Below are 24,503 nucleotides of genomic sequence, written 5' to 3'. Positions count from 1 at the left end.
ACCAGCATGTTATCTTCATTGTCATCTTCCTATGAATCTTTAAAGAAATGAAGACCCGGTGTGCCTACATGTTTCTGGAGGGTGGGCACGCAAAACTTCCCTCAGCAGAAAGAGCTTAGCTATGAAGGCAGTGCCCTAAATTGTGCTCTGTTCACCATTTGGAAGAGGCAGCCAGGTAGAATTTATTTCTCTCAGGAATTTTTCTTTTGCTGATTAACAGTTTTCCATACTAGGCTATTATGTTGGTAAAATATTTACAGCAATTATGATGAAAATTGCCAGGAAATGAATTCATACAGTCTTGCTACCTTTTGATCCAACCCCCCACTTCCCCCCCTGGACTTGGAAATGCTGCTGTGGTTTTGCCTTGCCTCTCTATTCTTGCTATTCATTTCTGTCACACTCAGTAATTGGCCTAATAAAAGGCAGAAACAAGAATTTATTACACCTTGGGCAATACTTAAAACAAACTTTATTTGCTGGAGCAGCACTTTTTATCTACTTGCTGCTGTATATTTTGACACTACTTCTAAATATTAAATTTGACTTTATTAAAAGTTAAATCTTATTTTTTTGATTGCTGCTGTTTTTGCAGTTTCTTAGGCAGACTAGTACACATATAAACATCATTTTAATGACGCTTTTGGAGAAACAGTTTAAGCTGTGGCTATATCTACTTCATTACTGCCAAAATCCACAAAACTTGTGTGATTTAAAGACTGGTTTCCGAAATGCCTTGTGAATTAGTTTGGAATAATTTCTGTGATGACTTGAGAGAAGAAAGATGAGAACTATTCAACTTTTCACACCTCTTCCATGCTTAGGATTTGATGATTAAGATTTCGATTTCCTCAAGCAAATGATGTGCTTTGTTTCAAATTGTTTGGAAAAACACTGACAGTAGTAAAAAATATAAGTAGGTTAGATTGTTATGATGTAATTTCTACTGTTGAATCTGTTCTTTCACATATGAGGTGGTAAAATGATTTTTTTTTTCCTAAAAGTCTTAAGAAATAGCAATACATAATCCTGGAATTGTTTATGCAGGAATTTTTATTCTTTGAACTCTTCCAGTGTTAAAGCAACAAGAAAACATTTAGAATGTCCTTTGGTGGAATCTTATTACACTTGTTATATATGTAAACTGATATTCTTTGATGCCAGCACGTTGCCCATACAGAGAAATCTCTGCACAATTAAATAAAGGTAAAAGAAAAGGACTAAATAAAAAGTAATATTTTTCTCTTATCTGATTAGAATTAAATACGTTAACAAATTGTCTGGTAACACAAATAGGCAATAATACAAAAAATCTACATTGTACATTATTTCAAGAAAAATAACTTCATTTGAATACAAAAGGATAAATACACTTTGTCCTATAGCCACTCTTGTACAGTAGGTGAACACAGCATCTTACTGATGCAGTGCTGCTAAGTTATACAAGGATATGACTGGCTTGAGTTTTATTGAGGGGGCTGTTACACATGTGCATCACTAACATCAGACAAAGAAATCTTTCAACCAACAAGGGTTACAGAGCAACGTTCACTAAAGCACAGGTAGGAAAGGATTCAGGGACTGAAGCAGGCCAATATGGCAGCTTTTACAGATTTCCTTATACCCACAATGCACTGACAGCAAAGAATGCCTTTATTTGGTCGGTCCACACACCGGGCAGAGGTACAGTAGCGCACCAGAGAGGAGTAGCAAACATTTTTTAAATTTTGTTTCCATTTCTGGGGCTGTCGAAGCCCTTTGTCCTGTGTGAGCTCGGCAGCTAGCGCTGATTTGACAGAATAGGCTGCTGCCAACTTGTCTCGGGTCAGCGGGGAACAGTCTTGACTCAGAGCACTGTCCGTAACTGATTAATATGGCTTAGTTCAGTTAGGCCTTCCTAGTTTGTATGTGGTATTTTTTATCTTTTTCCTTTTTTAAATTTCAGTAGCAAACGCTTGGGTTGTGTTTTGTTTTCATGTGGCATGTTCTTTTGAAGCAGTCCGAATATGATGCCATCAACCATACGGAGCCTAGCATGTGCAAAGCCCAGTTGCTCCTAGTAGGGCAGTCAGCAGTAATAGGGGACCGTGAGATATTGCCCCCTGGCCGGAGTTTTGGCTGCAGCCTCCTGGATCCCTTTCGCACTTCAGCTTCTCACATAAAATGCCAGTGTAGGCTGGAGGGCACTGGCATCGCACGTTGTTGATGCATGTTCCTCCATTCTGGCAATGCAGGAGCTCATTGTCACATACATTTGCTGCAAGATAGCAGGGGAGGGAGGGAGAGAAAAGCAGAGTAAATATAAGTTCAGCTACAGGAGAAAGTCTGCACTAAAATCAGAACTAAAACACTAGTGGCTCATCTCATGCCTCCCTCCTCTTCCTGAGACATGTAAGCAGGGGACATGTTCTAGTTTTTAAAAACTTCAAGTCTGAATTTGGTTTATTTGCTATTTTCTCTTTATTTTTTTAAGCTGTAGTCTTGGAGAATCTTATCCACTTCAGACTGCTGAATATTAACTAACAAATTAATATTAGTAATGAATTAATAATGAAATATGAAGATTAATACCTGCTTTGTGCCATTGGCTGCTATTTTATAGTTACTACTGAACCGGAACTATAGGTGAGTTTGTTGTTACTTGAAAGAGGCAAGGTGCTTAAGGCTTTTGGACAACATGAGCAGTGGTTAAAAATGCAATGTGGCTTTGCTGAAGTAAAAAGATCTGTATGAGAAGACAGGATTTTGTAATCAAGAATTGCACGTATCAGTGATCTGAAAAAATATGCAAAAAATAAGGCAAGCACAGGCAGGAATATCAGCATGCTATTTGATGGGGATTTTATGCTGTGTACATATGGAAATAAAAGATCAAGTTGTTATTTCCATTACAGATCAAATATTTATTCTTAAGTAAGTTTGTTGCTTTGGTACAAGGGTATCTGACAAAACTATCCTAGTTAGACATTGTAGCCTGATGTAACAACTTCAGAAATCAGATTTGACAAAAGAATTGAGAGAAAGTAACACGCAGTGGTTTTAGAGAGATGCATCACACTTTGTATATGAAAATTTGGCAGCTTTTTATTTTTTAACTACTAAATATCAGTCAAAATATTTCACTCGGTAACTATATAGAAACAAGAGGAACGTACTACTTGAACGTGTCAATCTGTGTTTTATTCCAGGGAAAAACACTAGTAGAATATGTGCTAGCTTACAGCTCTGTCTTACATGGGAGTGGTGATTTTAATAAATATTTTGCACCTACTGTTTAGGCAGGATGTAACAGTAGAAATTTTCCCTTAAGGAATGGTTTGGTTGAGACAAACTTAACATTATATGCTGTTTATACAAATATTAGCCTTGAAATAACCTTATTAATTCAGAATAGGAGAAAATATTCTTCCTTTTACTTTAAACATATTGCTATTTAGTTCTACAAAAAGTACAGTTTTATAAGTGTTAACTTGTTCTTAAAACCAACCCAAATATTATGAAAACTAAAATCCAAACAGCCTATGTCCTTAAGAGACAGAGGTCTACATAAATCTATACAATTTTGTGTACCAAGAATGTTACTGGCAATCTTATCTGTCCTGGCTTGCTTTCAGAAAAGACATTTTCTCATTTTGGAAGGGCTCTGACAACTGCTTTCTAATGTTATGCATCCAAGTGGGCCAAATACTAACGCAGTGTGTTACAAACTCACACAGATGTACTTGAGAGAGAACAACTAAATACTTTTTTTTTTAGTGATAACTTCAGTAATCAAAGCTCCATACTAAGTGCTCTGGAATTGGAATTGTCCAGTTTATGAACTGTGACATCAAAACTTGAATATTAAGGTGCAACAGACAATACATGGGTGGCATCCATACATCTGAATTTGATGTTCTGTATATTCATTATAACAAAGTGTTTATTATGCACAAGGAACAGTAAAATCGCAACCAAATAAATGTGGTGAGCTTAACAACCCAGAAAAGTATAATGGCAACAGGCTGAAAAAATGAACTGGATTTTAAGTCAATATTTGAGTTATATAGCCTCAGTTATAACAGATAATTAAAGCTGACCTTATTATTCATATTGTATATATTTAGCCATATCAAATGTAAAATCAAAATAATTTGCCAGATGGTACAGCCACTGTACCTATTTGTTCTGGACTACTCATTGCTGCGATGCTTCCTACAATTCAGGCAATGAAAATGGTGAAATATGTGTCCCATCAATACTGACTGTTTGCCTCAAATAATTGGGTGGAAATCAATGGTGAATTAAGTACCACTTTTTAAACAGCAGATGAGATATTTCACTTCATGTTTGGCCCTGAATATATTGTCCCAAATTTTCCAAGTATTTAGTAACACAAATTTGTTTTCCAATAGCTGTACCATTTTTAAACTTATATTGACAACGATAGCCTGTTATTTTAGGAGGACGTCAACCCAGATGCTGATTGTGTTGTTACAGATTGCTGGATATGGGTGACAGTGCTGTCTGACACACTGATGCAGGCTATCAAATGCCTCTAATTATCGTTGTCTACAAAATTTTGGATATAATGTTACAGATACTGAAGTTTTAAATCAGACTGTTCATTTCTTACTTAAAGTTTTTCTTTAAGGTACTTAAGGGATGGATCAAAAGCTTCTCTCCAGTATTTCTTGTGTACTGTTTTTGCCCACAGAAATGCAGAAAAGTAAATACAGTAGAGTTTAATATTCTTAGCAAAGTACTTGCAGCTGGAAATTATTGAATTGTTAATTTTGTGTTATCAAAACTTTTTTTCCCTTAGTTTAATCCTGTGTTTCTTTCTCTTGCACCCACAAACATACACACATGTATGTATTATGTAGATAGCAATTGTGGTGATTTGGAAGCAAAACAGTTGTGAAATGAAATCCCTTTATTTTTTGGCACTTTTGTTTTAATTTTATTCTGACCAACTCTAATACCATTCCCAACTTTCAGAGGGCATGGCAAGGATGACTTTTAAAATTTAAATATTAACTAATTGTTAGCTAACCATTATTATGTTTTTTCAGTTTGGATTTGGATTTGCTGTAGCTAATGAGTGTAGCACATCAGCAACATAGAAATAAGTATGCTCACTGGAGTGTTTTCACTGAAGTTTAGAACAGAATTTATTCCTTAAATAAAGCTAGTCAACATTCTGCCAAGACAAAAGAAAGGCAAGTATATTGATTGGTGTTTTGAAAATTAGTAATGTTTCTGATGTTTATGTGATATTTTGCTAGGATACATATTATAACACATTTTAGAAGTGGCTTCTCTGTTTTACTCTGAGAAGACAGCTGCTGAATAGGGCCAGGAGGCCAGGAAGTTGGAGACCCCTTGCTCTGTGTTGAAGTCCAAGGACAACTGTTGTAACTCATGCTGGAGGGTGCAGGTAGGACTGGTGGAGTCCAGCACATGCCTGGTAGGGTTTCCTGCCCATTGCACCCTTTCTGCCTTCTACCTACTTTGCTCTGACCTACTCTTATACACCAAACAGTGAAATACCGCCTCCACTGCTGAGAGATGTCGAACTAGCTTTGCCTTAGCTCTGTCATTGGCTATTAAAAGTTAACAATTAATGAAAAGCCCTTTTTTCAGCGTATCAAAATAAATGCAAGTAGAAAGGGAGCATTTGCATCGTCTGCTTAGTGCCTCTGAATTAACTGTGAAAGAATTGCTGTCTGTTGACTGTTTAGGCAAGAGGATTAACTGATGTATTTTGAACTGCATTCTAGTGTAAAGATGCCTAGGTTGCCTTTTATAGGCAGGAGTGAATTGTCTTTTTTTTCTTTGAACTACTACATTGTGAGCATAGCTAGGAACTAAGGTCAGCTCTGCCATCCTCCTGCTCTTGATGTTATTGGCAGGACTCTGATAACCAGCTGTGAATCACAGAAGACCTATATCTTGATTATTCATGTTCAGCATTTGGTGTCCAAAACTATGCTTGGACAATTCATTTTTTTAATTTTTTTTGTAATCGGAAAGGTGTCAGGTATCAAATTCTGATCAAAGAATGAAACACTGAAGAAACAATGAAAATAAAAACTAATTTTGAATTAGTCATACTTGACTCCTAAGACTTGTGTGGCTAAACTAGCTGTGAGTTTGCTGGCAGATCTTCATGAATTAGAAGACAATGCATCAAATCGATTATTTAAGGAACAAAACAGACATCTGACTTGCTGTGGAGAGCTTTATAGGCTTTTTGAGGGGTATTTCTGAGCACAGTCTTCAGATCTTCTAGTGCTACTGTGGGAAGTGAAATATTTAATGTAAAATAAAGGAAAATTTATTTTTTTTCATAAATAATCAATTTATGATCTAAGCTGTAGTTTGATTATGGGATCTTTAAAAACACTATACAAATGAGAAAGAAAAAAGCTATGTGTAAAGATGGGTAGCCATTTGTAGCTTTTCTCTTCCAGGGGGAAAACACCTGTAAACTAGCAAGTGCTTGCAATTAGTAAGAGATTATTATTATTTTTAAATTAAAACTTAAGCCTGTTTTCCAAAGTAATCATTAGTAAGATATTGAAGCCTCTTTTTATAGGATAAGACCTTTTTAAATACCAAACGATACCTTGCTTCAAAATACAAAAATATTCACAAGTAACTATTTGGTTTGTAATTCCATTGTCATTAAATTTGTAAATGGAATATAAAAGGAAAACAAGGGGAAAAAAAAAATCTAGTCTTTCAACCAGCTCAAGCTGTTCAAGGGGTAAGTGATATGTGAGTGTTTCACAGAATTTATATTAGGTATTTAATGAACTATATTGAGAGTAGTGTAGATGTTTGGCAAATGTCTACTTTCTTCTTAACTGTTCATGCCTGAATAATACATGGAAATTTCTGAGTCTATCCAAAACGCATCCTTAATACTTTTGCAGCTTCTTGAAAAAAAATAGATAGAGATTATATTAGGGGTGGCTTTAGCTATGAAGCGGAAATGTAGACACATTAACACAAATGCAAGTCTTGTTCTTTTTGATCACCTCAGACACAGCACTGTGCTATTGGCTTATGTTCTTTCTGGCTACTGTGTCTGGGCATCTTCAAAGAATATGCAAAGAGCTTTTGGTCTGTCTACTGCTCAGACAGGAAATATCATATTGGATTTAAACCCAATTTCTTTTAGCCTCCTATCCTTCCTGAGGGCCATCCAAGAGGGGAGAAAATACATGTACCTTTCTTCATACTACCTTCATTTTTGTACAGCTTGCCTACAGACATTTCTTATTCAGCTGGGTTAGCCACATGAACGTGAGAAAGGATGTGCAATTAACTTATAAAATCAAACAAACAAAACCCAAATATCTTTTACCTTTTTTTTTTTTTTTTTTTTTTTGATCTGAGAGGTGGTTTTCCCTTTCCGCATCAAAATCTGTGTTGATTTTGAAATGTTTGTTATTTATGGAAACAGCATAAAGATCATTAACAATGAAGTCACAGAAAAAATAAAAACAAACTTTTTATTAGAGGTCCTTTTTTTTTTTCTTTCTTGAATTCTTAAGCCTTTCATTTCAAGCAAAGTTTTGTATGATCTCTCCCATCGCTATTTTTCTTCCATGTGCTCTTTTTGTGATATTTGTTACAGCTCGCTCTCTCACGACTGTTTCTTCCCTTATCTCTTTTTTGTCTCCCAGATCCTGAGTATTATAGTCCCTGGACAGGTTGGTGGGTTGACAGCTCTGAATATATTACACACCATTTTGGTCTATTCTAAAGGACTGAAGCAAGTTTTGGCCCTATTTCTGCTGCAGTGAAATTTCCGTACTATTCCTCAGTAGTTTGTATGAATGACACTACTGAAATAATGAGAATTTTTGACCTTGGATTCCAGCCATTGTTAGCAGCTTTGAAAGCATGCAGGTCACAGGTCTAGTGGCTGAAGAAATTATTCTTGGCTGATTTTTTTCTAACGCATCTGTTTCCTTGCTGCTTCCTATCTAGCAACGAATGTTATATGAATTCATTTATGGATAGATTTTTAGCACACATGCTAACCAAATACTGTTTCAGAACAATGAACCCATGTTTTTGGTAATTACGTTCATAGGAAGTTTCAATATATGCAGTGGTTGTCTATATAGAGAGATCTGTGAACAGCACATTGAATTGAAATGCTCTGGAAAAATTGGGAGATTTCATCTTGCTACATAAGTTCAGTAAATTGAGGCCAAGCACAAGTGATTTCTTGTCAAGTACAGAATTACTTCCTATGAATGTTATAAAAATTCTGTAACTAGTTGGCATTATTTTGTAAAAATATAATCACTTAAACGGTTTAAAACAAAACCATTCTATTCCATGAAAACAACTCCCCTCCCCCCCCCCCCCCCAAAAAAAAAAAAAAAAGCAAGCAAGCATAGAATATAAAAGAAATTGCAACAAATAAGGAAGTTTGTGTGTATGCCTATTAAGGGTACAGCCATCATCTAGGCATACGTATAGCAAATGTGCAATAGAAAACCTCTGCAGTCACCAAGGAAAGGTATGAATAATATTTTCCTAGTATTTGTTAAATAGACATTAATGAAGTTGGGGCATGCAAAACAGTCTAATTCAAATGCAAAGGTTTAAAATTGTTTCCAATGGTTTCAGAACAGGTGACCACAATCAAAATATTTTCAACCTGCCAAAGTTAGCAACAACTTTCCCCATTATTTGGAAACAATCCTAAGTGTTATTTTTGTGCAATATAAAAGGACCTCAATTCTGCTATTGTTATGTTTCAAGGATTTCTGTGTGGAGCTCTAGTGACTCTGAGATTTCACACATACAAAGTAAATATTAGGAATGAGGACATAAGTGCATGGGAAAATTTTAAGTAGTCAGGCTTCTTCTGAAATATTCACAATTGCTGTTACAATTACTGTTGCAAACTGCATGACAAAAACCTCAAACTTGTATAACTTAAGCATCTTACTAATTTGAATAACCAGTGTCTAGTAATGACTTAAAGATTTTGTCACTAAGATTTCTCCCCCTACTTTTCTCCCAATTAGGTCTACTACTAGATTATTATTAGAATTTATTGGTTTTTATTTTTTATTGTTACCAGTTACATTTACTTCTAAATGGTTTTTAAATGTTTAGCTACTATGAATATATATCAAAGTGTTGATCAGACTTATTGAGTGTTTCTGAACCAGAGATACCTGATATGAAAAACAGCTATTGCTGTTTTAAACCAAAGATATCCATAATGATATATTTTTGTCAAGTGATACTAACTAACCATTTGCTGCAGTGGGATTAGTAAGACTACCTTATGACACTGCCAAATCGCTTTGATAGCATGGGAAGAGAAGTGGTTTGTACTTATCCACCAAGGTGCAGTCTGAAGTTGAGACAAAATAAATTAGTGTAGACAAGTACAAGCCTAAGGCATATCTTACTGTGTCACAATTATTGTCTTAAAATGACAGACATTAATACAAAGATCTCTGGTGCAAATTTGAAACAATGCTGTGTTTAATTAAATTGTAAACAATACAAGGAAATCAACATTGACCAAGTGAGAATAGTTTCTGAAGGAAGACATCTCCATCTTGAATTGTCTTAGAAATGCCAATTAGAGGCACAATTGAAATGACACTTTTTAAAATAAAACCCATTTTATTAAGTCATAGGAGAATGATAGGTGGGTAATGAAGAAACTGTGTTTGCTGAAAGTTTCTGGTAGAGATTTTGGATTGTTTTTCTACATGGAATTTCTGCTCTCTGTGCACAATTTTCACTACAAAACTATTTCTAATCAAATTGCAGGAAACGTCTTCAGAGTTTCTACTTAGAAGATGCAGCTTCTATTCAGAGCTGTCTCCTGTGTACAGCCACAGAATGGATGGCGATTCCTCTCTCCTGTAAATAGGTACCGATTTATCCTGGCATTCACATGGGTAACCATAGTTGATTGCTTTGCTACTGAAAATGCAAAATCCTCTACAGAACAAACTTAATTTTAAGCATGGTACAAAGACAGTGGAGATAGAAAGTTACTCTATTTCACAGGCTATGTCTGTGCTTTCTCATTTTCCATCTGTATTTTTAATCTAAAATTCTTGGATTTAAGTAATAAAAGATATTGAGAAGAAATGCATCTAATCTGTCAAAAGGATGAGGAGAAAGATGAATTTTGGATTTCATACTCTTGCATGATAGAGAAGTCATAATAGCCTCGTCTGAAACAACACCAAATAGCTTGTTAAAATGGCCGAAAACAAATGCAGATTTCATCATATAAGAATTACTGTTGAGATAAACCTCTCCATCTTCCTTGGTTTTAGGAAGTGGTTAGTTAACCTTTCAGTTGTATGATTTAGATAGTTTTGATTTTATACTTCTTCAAAAGAGGATGATTCTCAAAGGGGGAAAAAAATCCTCATGCTTTTTATTGCTTTGCTAATGGAGGACTACCACTGACTTGGTATGACCCTCACCATATTTTAGGATAATCTCAGGAGAGCAATAAGCTTCAACATAACGTTAGTTACTCAACAGGGACACTACATGCCCCTATCATTCATATTCCACTTAAAAAGTTGTAAGCAGTGGTGCCATTATTTCTATCTTAGAACATTCTTACACCATCTGTCTTCTCTTTCCTTAAGTAGGAAGAGAAGCAATTGAATCTATTTTTTTTTTTCTAGTGCCAACAGCAAGGTCAGGGTTTGGATATAACCACTATCAATAAAAATTGGCTAAGTGCAATAACCCCTCAGATACAGAAGATGCAGTGGTCATCAAAAGGCCCTGAACAGCTGGTAGGTGGGATATGGTTCTCCAAATACATGCAGGTACTGCCATTGGAGGTGCCAGAGGCTATTTCAGGTGCTTGCACAGGGCTGGTAGATATGTAGTGAGAGCTATGAGAGTTTCAAGCTTGTGGGAGTGGTGCCAGGAGACCAGCTGGGTCAAGATGCCTGTGGGTCTCTAGTGGCCATTGGGTACTTTGGTGTGCCAACAGGCTGTGACTTTTCTGGGTAGCCTGCAACCCTCTTACCTGAAAGCTCTCTGTGGCTCCCCTGCCTGTGTTTGACATCTGCTCTGATACAGTGCTGCTATGCAAGAAACACTAAAGGCTACTGCTGTAGAAATTCCGTAGTTGTGAGTAAGAGCTGTGGAAAGTTTTGCCTGTGGCCTCCACCCAAGTGCCCTCTGCCCACCAGTGCATTTGAACTCAGACCCTTGCCTTGGTCCTCATCTGCATGACCTGGCAGGCTCAGCTGCTCCTGGTTGATTCTGCCCCTGCCTGTTCTGTCTGACTTCCCAGCATGATCCCAGACCCAACCCACTACAAGGGACATGTCTGGCAACCTGCAGCCAGTGGCCTTGTTGCCACTGAAGCTGCTCTGCTCACCTTGCTCAGGCACTGCAGCAGGACCTCATGCTGGGGAGCTTCCCTCCTTGGTCTCCCCAAGTTCTGGCTTTCCAGCATTGTGGAGCTGCCCACTTCCCCTGCACCTGAGCAGTGCCATCAGACATCTTAAGTCAGGCAATTAATTCAGTCCTGTCTGGAAAGCTAGCAGGATGGCTTTGCTATATATTTTCAGCTTCATACATAACAACAGTATTTCCTTAAAATACAACAAGGATCACTTCTACTGAGTACAAAAAAGCAGAAGGCGGCCTGAAGAACAAACCAAGGCAGAAGCATCCAAAGGTCAGCAATTCAAATACGTGATTATAAATATTCCTCAGGTTTACTCGCTAGGGTTTTTGACTTGCAAGAATGTTTTGAATACAAACAGAACTCTAATTTGCTTACAAAGACAAAAGCTTCTCTTCCTGCTGTCCATCGCAGAGAATGCTGGATTGAAGACTTTCAAAACCCATGGAATGTCCCTAGACACTTAATCCTTTTTGGCAGTAAAATCAGAGAAGACGATCGCAACTTAAAATATTTTCTAATGTTTTAGGAGATGAGTATTCTAATAATTATTTTCCTATTTTTTTAATGGAAGAATAGAGAAAGAAAGACAAAGTTGGTGGCTTTTTCTAATAATGACATGAATTCCCCAATAGTACTTATCTGAAGATACATATTTGTATTGGTATTCCTCAAAACAGCTGCATGGCCTTGGATCCTGATGTTCTTAGTAGACAAAACTTAAAATGCTTTCAGTGTTCCTTGGTAAGAAGTTTAATATTAAATTATAATCTTATGTTATTTAATGATAGTATTTTTGTTGTATTCTCTCCTAGTTTTTTTTTTTTTTTTTGCTTCCCAAGTATATGATAGATGGGTGCATGTGCATATCCTGTTTTTTGTTTTGACAACTACGTTTTTATGAATGAGGTTAGTATCACTCAGATGCAATAAGGTTGGTTCTTCTGATTTTTTTTCTATGCCACTTGCAGATGGGAATGCCAATGGGAAAAATGGTGTAGGAAAATTCTTTGAGATAAAAGTAATGATTTTGCATTTCAGTGGATGTTTTTTCTTTTTAAATAATCTAGTTGAATTTATGTATTTTTTACACAAAAGAGGTGTTATATAAACGCTAAATTAATTTTTAAATACTGCTATTCTAAAGTTTTTTGTCATCTATAATCTGTTTCAACTTTCTTATTTTTGCTCCTTTGGAATAAAGCCAATTGCATGGAGCATTTTGAAAAATTAGTAACAATCTAATGGAAATACACGTTATGATGAAGTAAACTACATAAAATAGAGTTTGTAATGGAAACATCAATAATTTTAAATTACACTGTCATAAATAACAAAGATATTAACATGGGATGCATATGTAAATATTAAGGGGAAAGGAAGCTCTGAGGTAATTGATAGATAAATATTTCTGTATTAAGCGTGATTTATCAGCTATGTTATGGTGACCATAGGTAAGAGTAAAGCCAAGTTTATATTTATGATTGCCATATGTTCCTCTTAAATGTATTTTTCAAAACAGAGGCATCTAAGACACAAGCAAAATACCCTACTATAGAAGATCAAAACACAAGTGTGCAACGTAAATGGCCTAGGATCTCTCAGCAGATGAACATTCGGAGTTTATGTGAAGATTAGTTACAATGTAAAGGTAAAACATTTATAAAGTTCTTACAAAACATACGAAATTTGAGGGATAATATATATTTTTTATTTTGTTAAAGCAACAATTATCAGGAGATAATCTGCATCTACGTTGACATACTGTGTTGAATGTAGATGAAAGGCTTCAGAGTGCTTTTGTTGAGATAGCTCTGGAATGGGGATAAAAACATGGCCCCGTAGGTCTCACAAAGCTCTTCAGAATGAGTAAGAGTTATTACTGCCAGTGAACAATGGAGAGGTTGATGCCAAGGAAAGCCAAATGATTTGCCTGTGCTAACAAAAGAAGGGTAAAAACATAGGTCCCGTGAATTCCAGTTCTATTTACTACATTGCACTGTTTTTTAGATAAATGCAACAACAGAGTTGTTTACTATTTCCAAGGGAATTTGGAGAGTTTCAGGTTGAAAAATGCTTACAAACTATCAAGTTAAAAAAGGAATATGTGATCTTGTCCATTTACAAGTGGCGTGTGCAATTGCATAAGATGTTTAAATATTCTTACAGTTAGAAATACTGGTGTCATGTATGTACCTTCTTTTAATCTGACTGGTCAGAGCTTTAGAAACTTCATATTCATATATCAGAAACATGGTAAAGATTTGCAAATCCTTTTTTTGTCTCCTATGCTTTATCTTGGTATTTAAAAAAATCTTACGTTATTCTTTTTTTTTTTTTTAATTGCAGTGAAATTGAAAAATGAGACTGAACAGGCAGATTCTTACGTCATAATTTCCTTCTGAAATATACTGGATGATAATAAGCTGTCCTGTAAGTGGGATTTTAATGTGTGTAATGATTTACTTTACTACTCTTTTCACTGGCTTAAACAGCTGGCATGTAGCACTCAGCAAAAATGAGAACTAATAAATTAATGCATTAAATAATTAAAACTATTAGCTGCTTCATGATAGTTTTCATCAACAATATTTATTGTTACACACAGACTTGCTCTAGGTATCAGTGTGCGTTCATCTTCATGACAGAGCATCCACTAGATGGGAAAGCATGGATAATAGACATTTGCATTCCAAGACAGTCCTTTTCAGGCACACTAGTTTTTCTGCAATATGCTGTGCAGGTGTAAACAACGTGATCAACTTAGCTAGTGTTGTTGAAAACAACTTTTATTTTTTTTAACTGACTTACATTATCACATCATTTAATGTGAAGTCCAAAGGACTCCTGTACTAAAGCACACTACAAAATAACTGTCTTTGATTATACTGCCTTTTAAAATTTCAAAGGCCCCTGTTATTTATTTGTCTTTCCAAAAGTGATGTTTTGGTAACTACACAGTTAAAATGCACAGTTCATTTTGACAGATTGATAGATACAACAGACAGGCTGATCTATATATTTTTCACAATATTATTATGCAGGCTGTTATTAATAAGTTATTGCAAAATTTAAACAATGGCACCAATCTCTTTTTTATCAACTACAGAGTTTCACTACAGTTTAGAAAACATCTGAGTAACAACAGGCCTGGCTTAGACTTGGAAAGAGAGCACTCAGTGCATATATGTTTGTCAGAAAAGTTCTTTATATGCTCAAATGAACTAAAGATAGCGTGTTTAAACATCTGTATTGATAGTGCTTACTATGACAAAACGTTCAGATAATTCACACACAAAGTTTTGAGTTAAAATACTCTAAGAGTAAAAACTCTTTTCTTCTGTGCTTAACAGAGGGGAAGGTTCTTGCATAACTTTTGATGCACAAATGTGTTAGAATTTAATTATTAGTGAAGACTGAAATAACCTGAGATCCTCAAGGGACAGAGAACTGCAAAGTATGATTTCACTTAGAAGCAATTGCTTTATTGTATTTAAAATTTTCTCCATTTTTTAGTTTATTGTGCTAGAATGTGCTAGTTTATTGTGCTATTATTTAGTTTATTAGGCTAGAATTGAAAAATAATAGCAGACTCCATTATTCTGGACACAGGTAAAATAAGTTGCTTTATAATCAGTGTTACATATTTCGATACATATATTGTATCAATACATTCAAGCTTCATGTTGAAAAGGAGTAACTGCTTTACTCAACAAGTCTTCCACTCCTATGTGAGACTGAACAGCCAAGAACTTAATCTTCTTTCTCATGCTGTGCATATAACAATGTTACTAACTCATACACTCACCTTAAGGAAGAGTTACACACAATGAAAATGTACTTCTAAAATGTAGATTATTTAAAAGAGTCTGAGTATTTTTCCTTGAGGGACTTTTAGAGAAAAGGAAGAGTTCTGCTAAATACTATTTGGATAATGAAGCTGTATTTCCTGACAAGCTTATCTCTTCCAGTCCAGTCTTGTCCTGTGTCCCAAGCCATCCTCTCATGTGTGCCCCTACCTTACAGAAGCTGAATGCCCATAGCTCTGATCACATGTTCATCCTTCTCTTTCAGCAGATTTGGCAAGGACTGCAATGGAAATCTGCCTCCTCTGCTCACAAATCTCCTCCAGAACTGTATTACACCCCCCTCTTACGGTGAGAACCAGTGTTTATGGCATGCCTTTGTAGAGTCCCAGGTGATGGATGCATGCATACACATGATGTTGGAAGATGAGAAAAGGCTGTAATTCCAGGTAGGATGACTTTTTGTAGGACTGCTCTATGCCGGGACTCTTATGAAGGATCAAACACTGAGGCTAAACACTGAGTTTCCTCCTGCTCCATGGAGGTACGTGGCAAGCACAGCTAGCCATCATGTCACAGGTAATGCCAACCTTTGCATAGATACATGGTCTTGGGGCAGGAGAGACTCCAGCACGGTTTCCTGATCAGGTTTGAAAGACAGGCACAGTGAAGTAAGAGCATGAGTGGAGTGTGAAATGCAGAGGTTTTATGTTGCCTGTGTGAGACAGTGTTTTTTAAGTGGTAACATGGCAGATCTGAGTGGGATGATGGCTTTCTGAAGACTGCAAGAAAGCTATGGAATGAGTATCTGCTAGAATCAAAGAAAGATGAATGCTGAAAGGAAGGGGCTGGAACTGGAAGAGAGGTATTTGGGCCAAAGCCAGGATGGGTGGGAGAAGGTGAGGGAGGTGCACAACACATCTTGGCTGGCTCAGTGTTTTCTATCTGCAACACAGTCAAGGTCTTCTAATGCTGCAGAGCAGGCGTGGGCTGCAGCATCGTTAAGTCATCATAGTGCCACTGAATAAAAGAAAAGATAAAAACAGAGTACGCTTCTCTAAGCATCTTTTAATTTGTGTTTTAAATCAGTAAGGGCTTTGCATGAACTAGCAGGTCATTGCACAAAAATTATAGCACTATATGGCTTTACTCTGATAGGTGGTGTAAATCTGGATCCAAATTTCCAAACCCTTGCAGAAATTATGCTGTGTACATGCCTGTGTTTCATGATGTCTTCCCAGTGTACCAACTGCCATGTGTGCGTATGTAATTTGAGTCATTTCAAAACACCTGGCTCTTTTTAAAGACATTTCCATTGCAATACAATTTTGTAATCTGTCTGTAAAGATATATGGAATGATTTTTTTCTGAGAACTGAAGTCTTTTGCAGAGAGCTGCAGTTTGCTGCATAATGTCGACACAATGGGGCTGATTTAAGGATGCTATGTTTGCCCTCAATATGAATTTCCTTGCACTAATGGCCCCAGTTTAAATCTTATTGTGGGATTTTCTTGTTCTTGAAATCAGTAGGAAGTAAGCCAGTTTTCTGAACCTTGTGAGAGTAACTTGTTCTCTCTGGATTCTAGTCAGTGCTTATTGCCTCACTATCAAAATGCAGCTTCAGTTCCTGAAAGAAAGAGCTACATGTGGTGAAACTCTTTACTCTCCTTGGAAATGAAATTTTCAACTCTTCAAAGTAGGAGTCCTATTTCAAGATATTCTCACTTTAAAGGGAAGTTCATTTCCCATTTAAAGTATGTATAATATTCAGAGCTCAATGGTGAAGCATCTCATTAACAGAACACCCAACTAAATTGTCTGCAATAGACAGCTATTTCTGTACAGAGAATACTGGAGATGTTGGTTGCTCCCACGCCTGTCAGTGTGTATGGGAGCTGAAAATGATTAGTGTATATGGGTAAAAGTGGCCTAGCAGTTTTGAAGTGCAAGAATAGATTTTGGGGTCCATTGGAAAAGCCTTTAAATTTAAGTATGAACTACAGTAAGAAATGGGGCTAGCAGCTAAGAGTCCTAGAAAGATAATGATGGCTTTCTGTTTAGCAATTCAGAGATACTCAGTACACAGCTCCACCACTGGGTTCATAAGCTGGAGCAATATTTTGGTTTATCAGCAGACATATTTTTTTATACTTTTCTTTCTACATCTGGAAAACACATGCCATCTGTGTATGTCTGAAAAGCATGAAAGATTTGCAAAGTTACTCCACTAACTCTAGAAAGGGAATGGAATGGGTAAAGTAATAGGCAAAGACAAGTACAAATCAAAATATTGTCTTTAGATTCAGCCAATGGCATCAGCGCAGTTGTTTTTATGTAGCTTTCCACTTCTATCTGAACAAAAAGACATAGTTGTTAGAAAGAAAAAAAAAAGGAAGAAAATAGCATATAAAGAAGTACTTGTTCAAGCTGCAGTTGTAAAAAACACAAAATAGTTTTGGGCGTAATGCTTTAATCATCATACGAATGAACATGGCCCCTTTAATGTAATTTACCAAGTTGATAGACTTTCTACATACGTTAATTACCAGCATCTGAATTATGATCATACTCATTCCTATTCTCTGTAGAAATCTTTAAACTTCCAGCACTGTCACAGCTTTCTCTTCTCACTTGATGATTATAGGTAAAAGTTTTATTAACAATTTAATTATTCTCTTTAGAAGCCAACATAATTACAGTGGGCTTGACTCCGCTCCCATTAAAAGTCTTTTTAAACGATTTTGCCATTAGATGTAGTCCAATGTGAGAGCAGTTTGAAATCAACAAAATCGTGCTTCAAAATTGCAGTGATGAAAGAGATTGAAAGGAGTAATACCATTAACATTTTACAGAACATCACAGTACTTGCGTAGGGGCTATGAGCCCCGTCTAAATACATATTGGGTAAATCCTGCAAAACTTCATTCACTTTCAAGGTTCTTATTCGTATGAACAGCTTGACTAAATCATCTGCAGTAAAGAGGAATAGTCTGACTAAGAAGTTCTGACTAAAAAGCTGGACTGACGTTTATGAGACCAAGCTTTCGTTTCTAATTTTATCATTCTCATGTTCCTTGTCAAAATATTTACTTGCATGTTTAACTTCAAGGTGTATATGAAGTCACTGCAAGGTTACATGTCTCAAGGGTAAAGATCCAGGGTAAGAGGATATCATCATGCATGCACTTTTTAGAAATAAATGCTAGGAGAAGCTAAAGGGGCATAATGCTTGCAGATGATTTGGTGAGCCAGTCATATTATAGACGCAGCATAAAGTGAGTATCAAAACCAAGACCACTATTGAAAAGTATAGTTATAAAAAATGCCTTGTTAGCAGCAGAGTAAAGGAAAACTTTATAAAGAGATTTATTTACAAACAGTAAAGAAAGAATAACAATTCTGAAATTATAATGAAATGAAGGAAAAAAGAAAAGAGCATCAACACTAGTACTTCAGCTCTAAGAACATGTTAAGGTACCAAGGAAGGCCAGAAAGAATTTAAAGTGATGCATTAAATTCACAAAATTAGTAGTTCTTTTTTTATTATTATTATTTTTGAAACACAGCAGAAGTAGAAGCTTCCCAGGAAGTCTCTAGAACAAATGAATGGTGTACAAGATACGTTCATGGAAAAAAAGTCTGTCAAGTATTCAGTATGTGGAAGAGCTTCAGGAAATTACTATGTCACTGCCTCTCTTGATGGGAACAAACTCTGGAGGCACCTCAAATTATATGCAAACCATTCTTAAAAAATGGAGAACAGTGTGTTCTATCAGATGACAGGAAACAAGTAATATTGACCCAATTAAAAAAAAAAAAACAAAAAACAAAACAAAACAAAAAATTTCTCTTACCTGTGGTTTTACTAATTTAATTGCCAAGACTGGCTTCCTTAACTACAAGAAGGGACTTTTACAGACAGGATTTTTAGAAAGCCCCAAGGAGAGTTAGAGGAACTACAGACTAGTAAGTACTTCTGCAGCAAGCAAATTGATGGGAACTGTAATGAAGAACAGAATTAGCAAATAGATGAGTAAGCATTATAAGCAGGGAAGAGCAAATTTTTTTTTTTTGTAGAGGGAAATCACAGGAAATAGTTGTGCACAAATCTAGGAGATAATTTTTTGAAGGAATTGGTAAGCAGCATGTGGACACAGGTGATCAAGTTGATAACATGAATCTCCAAAAGCATTTCACGAGATCCCTCAGTAACATTTTTCAAAGAAACCAGGCAGTCATGCAATAAGCGTATTTTTTTTCATGGTATAATCATGAATTAAATAATGGGAAAAAGGGTAAGAATAAATGTCAATTATTTCAACTGAAAAGAGACTACTACTTAGTCCTGTAAGAATCACGTCAGGAATTATACGTGCAGAACTGCGCTAGAAAAGTGAGTGAAAAGTAACATAATAAAGTTTGTTCGTATTACAAAAGTATTGGGGCTGTAAAGATCTTCAGAATAATTTCTAAGATGCTGGGTTATAGTACAATAAAACGGTAGATGAAATTGGTTTTTGACAAGTAATGTATAGCAAAATCCTCTATCTCTATAGATATTTGGCTTTTTACCATTTAAGAAAGAGACTTTAAGAGTAGTTCCGTGTAATTTACTGACAATTTTGACTTAATGCTCTGTATCAGTCAAAAAGATGAATAGAATCTTGAAATTTTTAGGACAGGAAAAAAGAATGAAACAGAAAACACCACAATGCCACCATATGAGTTCAGGATGCACCTATCTCTTTAAGTCTAAAGTCCTGCATATTGAGAAAGTATATAGTACTACCAAAAACGGTAGGGTGAAGTCTGATCATAGATATAAACTGTTGCAGGTAAAGGGGGGATTAAACAGATTAGTATTCCTCAGCATAAAAAAGGGAAGATAGATTGAAGAAAAATACAACAGACATCTATAAAATCATAAATGCTCTGGCAAAGGTGAACTGGACATGATCATTCATTTATTCTTACTACCTTTTACCTCTTCTGTCCAAGAACTAAGAAATACCAAATGAAATCGTCAGTCAGCTGGTTAAAACAAAGACACTTGGTATAATGAAATGGTGAATTTTATGGCTATTTTGTATAATGGAACAGTGAATTTTGTTATCCAAACAGGATGTTTGGAATGAATGAATGTCTCCAGAAGTGATTAGACAAATCAGTGGATAAAAGTCACATTGAGACCAACTAAGTATGAAGATATTGATGAATTCTTTGGCTAAGAAAGTAACTAAAGCAGTAGCTTTCTAGAGTTTGGATACTTGTGGTGAATGAAATACCACTCAATACTACTGTCAAATACAGAAAACTGGATTAAATTGATCCCTGTGCAGACTTCAGTGCAGATTTTCTCAGGTTTCTACTGCAAGGTGTTCTAGTGGCTATAAGCATGCAAACGTGAAGAAAAACACGACTCACAGGAGTGAGAGGTTTTAAAGACCAGCTTTACCATAGACAAGGTAAGATGCTCAGAAAACAATGGAGTGAAGTGGGAATAATATTTAAAAAAAAAAAAAGCACTTCTGTTAAGCATTTGAGTTAAAAGCTCATATCTTGAAAGGTCCTGCTTATTTTCAGAAATTCATTGCTGAAGTACTCAACCTGTTGGTACTAAACTCTTTTAGCTCAACTAAATTTCTTTAAAATGTTGTCTGATGAGAGTTTATTTCACCTGTATAGATTACTCATTAAAAATACTGTCAATGACAAAAGCCAAAATCTTTTGGAAAGTACCTCAAATAGTTGCACTATGTCATTAAATGCATGTCATCGCTGTTAGATACTACAATACTCAGCTCTGTAGAAATACAAACCTAGGAGTTGGACTTGATGATCCTTGTGGGTCCCTTCCAACTCAGGATATTCTATGATTCTATGAAACCTGAAGACAGAAATTGCTGATTACTTTAGGATTAAATCCTTTCAGCATATTAAAATTCAGGGCAGAAATGCACCTTAACATCAGGTGTGCCCCCTGTACCTAGAAGAACTCTGAAATCCATTGAAGGTGGAAGCTAGGCAAGATTTATTTATTATTATTTACCTTTAATAGCATAATAGCACTGGGGGAGGCTAGCTCCTCTCGTGGAAGGCAGTCAATACCTTGCAAGTTCACACCTATCAGCTCTTTCTAAACTGAACTGTGATTTTCATATTGCTATCAGCATGAACAGAAAGATCTCTTGGAGGAGTTGTAATTGGACACGTGTAAACCAAGTTAAAGCTCTAAATCCTGAAGCCTTAATAATTAGCATGTGCTGCTGTCAGCATTGCTATCAGTTATATTGATGGCAAGATAGCAAGTGTCAACTACCTTTAATTGCATCAGGTCAGTAGTTTTTATCTCCAGTTAAGTAGAATAGAGATTATTTTACGTACTCCTAAATGATCCTTTTAAGGCCCCTTTATAAAAAATGTCCCATTTGGGTGTGTCTGTGGTGGTATAGATCTTTTTATTTCAGTTCTCATAAAAAGGTAGTGAGCAGGCAAATTATAGTTATGGCCACTGAGCAGGCTTGAAAGGAAAGCATGACATTTTCAGAGGAGAAGTAGTCCTGCTCATCACTGTTCAAATGAACACTTAATAATTCATAACAATTAACTGCTTTATAAATTTCCTCTTCAATACGTTTCCAAATGTGAATAGATTAAACAGTAATTGCTATCAAGCTTTATGTTCTATTTCATGTTCCTAATAAAAGTTTATTTCATGGAGCTTACTTTGTATATTTTTGATCTACTCCTAACTGAGTGCAATATACTGTATTAAAATATTTATCATTGTGCTATCAAATATTAACCATTTTAAAATCATCTGACTAAAGAAAACAAATAATGCTACTTGTTGGACTTTTTATGAATTTCCTAGTATTTAGTTATTCAGAATGCTCCCGTGACACGGCACCAAAAATACTGAAGTATCTGCAAATCACATTCCTTCTTACTAGACTGGACTGTTGTGAAATGGACTCTGATCATGTCTATCACTATTGTTCATTTTGGCTCTGCACATCGAAAAACAGTTCTTCAGTCTGCAAAATGTTACTGTACCACCTCAGTACAAGCAGATCTTAGAGTTTTGTGTTATTCTATAGGTTAGGTGTTTTTCTGGGAGGAGTGGGGGTGAATACAGAACAGTTTTGAATTTTTTTAGGAAGTCTCCCTAATTATCCACCTGCTTGTTCTTAAATTGTGTAGCTTTGTCTGGTACAAATGCCAACAGCTTGCTAGAGTATAACGTGAATGGTCTAATGAGGGAAAGAGGAGATGCTGATCCCTCATTTCCCCAGCATGTGCTGTATTGCAGGGCTGCGTAGTGCAGCCTCACTGCCGGTTGCCAGGGTCACATCATGCCCCAGCCCAGGGGGTGATGCCCTTCCTGGGTGCTCCTGCTTGTTCAACCCCTGGCTGAGTCGTATCACAGAACTAAAGCAGAGGAAAATTTTCTTGTCTCTTTAGTGTCCTGCTGAGTTAGTTCTGAGATGGTTCAGGGATGGGTCCAACAAGTGCCTGAGATGTTACTGGGGATGGGGGATTAAATAGCTGGTAACTGGGAGAAGGGGGATTGCAGCACCTGCAATTAAAGCAACTTAGGCAGCTGTGGAATAGCACCTTTGAAGCTGATACCTTGGCCAGATCACCAGGAGAACAACCTCTTTGCTCCAATCCAAGCCTTTACCTTGCTGGGGAAGAATTGTTCTATTAAGGGTTACGTGTGCTTCTGTACAATTCATTTTCACGTTGGAGAAAGCAAATCTGATCACCAGGTTATCAGAATAAATCTCCCGAATTGAAGAGCTGGAGTCTGTTAAGAACCTAGTGCCTCTTAATAAGATGCTAACTTAGGCTAGCTAACCCCCTACCCTATGCTTCATTCTGTTTGTTTTATGATCTGTTATCCCTAGGGGCTTCCCCACACACAGGTGTTACCTAGCTCACAATCCTGATCCTTTTCGTAGAAGCCTTCCTGCCAGCTCAGAGGCACCGAGATAACCTGCTTGAGCACTCACGATGTCACTCTAGTCTATTCCCTTTGTAGGCTGCTCTCTTTTCACAACATTTGACAGGTTTTGAAGCAGCAGTACTAAGAGCAGCTTGAGGCTTGATCCCCAGTCTAGCCATTTTATGCTAACTATGTAGATCTCTAAAATACCTATATGTAGACAGCATCCCATGCTTTTATTTTCTTCTCTATGCTCTTCATAGAGGAAAGGTGTTTCATTTAATTTTTTTTTTGTTAAATACGGTATTTGTGGTGTGGCATTTATTTATTTTTAAATATCCTCTCTGCAGGGAGATATCAGCCTTCTTTTTCTCCAAGTCCAGTATCTCATTAAAAAAATATAATTCCATGATATTCATACTTGGATAGTAAAAATATTTTCTATGTATCAGTTTATCTGTATAGTTATTCTGTGGGCCGTGTGTTTTGGAATTAATGTAAACGTGCTTATTAACACATTGTTTCCTCAGGTTTGAAGGCTCAGGCTATCAGTATGGCATTACATGTATAGTAAGTCAGCATGCTCCCACTGAGGCTAATGGAATCGGTGTTTTGAATCATCTGAGAATCAGGCTTGATAACACTGTAATTTTGTTTGTAATTTTGCCTTGCTTGTCCTTACACCCATGAGCTGTACTTTGCCTTGAGCTGAAGCAGAGGGATTCTGAATTGGTTTAAGGAGAATTATTCTGCATTTAAATTGGGAGTAGTTTGAAGCAGAGTCCGTTCCTCTGACATCCAAATCCCTATACACACACAATTTCTTTAGTCTGCATAACAATCATGTAAAAGAGGTATTGGGAAAGCAGCGTTTTATGTGTCGAGTCCAAGGGCAAATTGTTCCTTAGGGACCGCCATGTTCAACCCCATCAGAACTTCATATTTTTCAATAAATTCTTTTTGTTTTATTTTATTTCCTTCTGGCTCCAAGGGTGGCAGTACACTTGCTAGCACCAGTCCTGGCACCAAAACAGACCAGAAGTAGAAGTCTATACTGCACCTGTGCAGAGGGGAAATTCCTTTTGTGGCCTTGCCACTGGTAAAAGGATGGAAAAAGGTATAAATGGATTGTCTGTGGCCCCATGCACAGGTGGTTGCAAAGGTGAACCGGAAAGCAGGGCTTTCTGGTTTTGAATTTGTTTCTTTTTACAGAATATAGTTCCCCACACACAAATTCAATGTGCAGATATCGAAGGACAGATGCACCTGCGTACAAACAAGTATAAAAACTCACTAAGCTTCCAGGGGAGAGACAATGGGAAGAGAA

The 24,503-nt window shown here is 36.4% G+C and overlaps 1 protein-coding gene across 3 annotated transcripts in view; it reads right to left on the bottom strand.

The window, feature by feature from the left end:
* Nucleotides 1–1,125: 1,125 nt before the first annotated feature.
* Nucleotides 1,126–24,503, bottom strand: part of NTNG1 (netrin G1) — a 156,387-nt gene continuing 133,009 nt past the window's right edge. For all 3 annotated transcript variants that reach the window (XM_035538041.2, XM_035538039.2, XM_035538040.2), the window contains one exon: nt 1,126–2,257. In XM_035538041.2, the coding sequence (XP_035393934.1) occupies nt 2,031–2,257 (227 nt within the window). In that variant the 3' untranslated portion in view covers nt 1,126–2,030. The remainder of the gene's footprint in view (nt 2,258–24,503) is intronic.

This window comes from Cygnus atratus, chromosome 8, assembly GCF_013377495.2.
Source record: "Cygnus atratus isolate AKBS03 ecotype Queensland, Australia chromosome 8, CAtr_DNAZoo_HiC_assembly, whole genome shotgun sequence".
NCBI lineage: Eukaryota > Metazoa > Chordata > Aves > Anseriformes > Anatidae > Cygnus > Cygnus atratus.
Note: the sequence above shows the minus strand (reverse complement) of the source record. Positions and strands in the feature narration are given on the sequence as shown.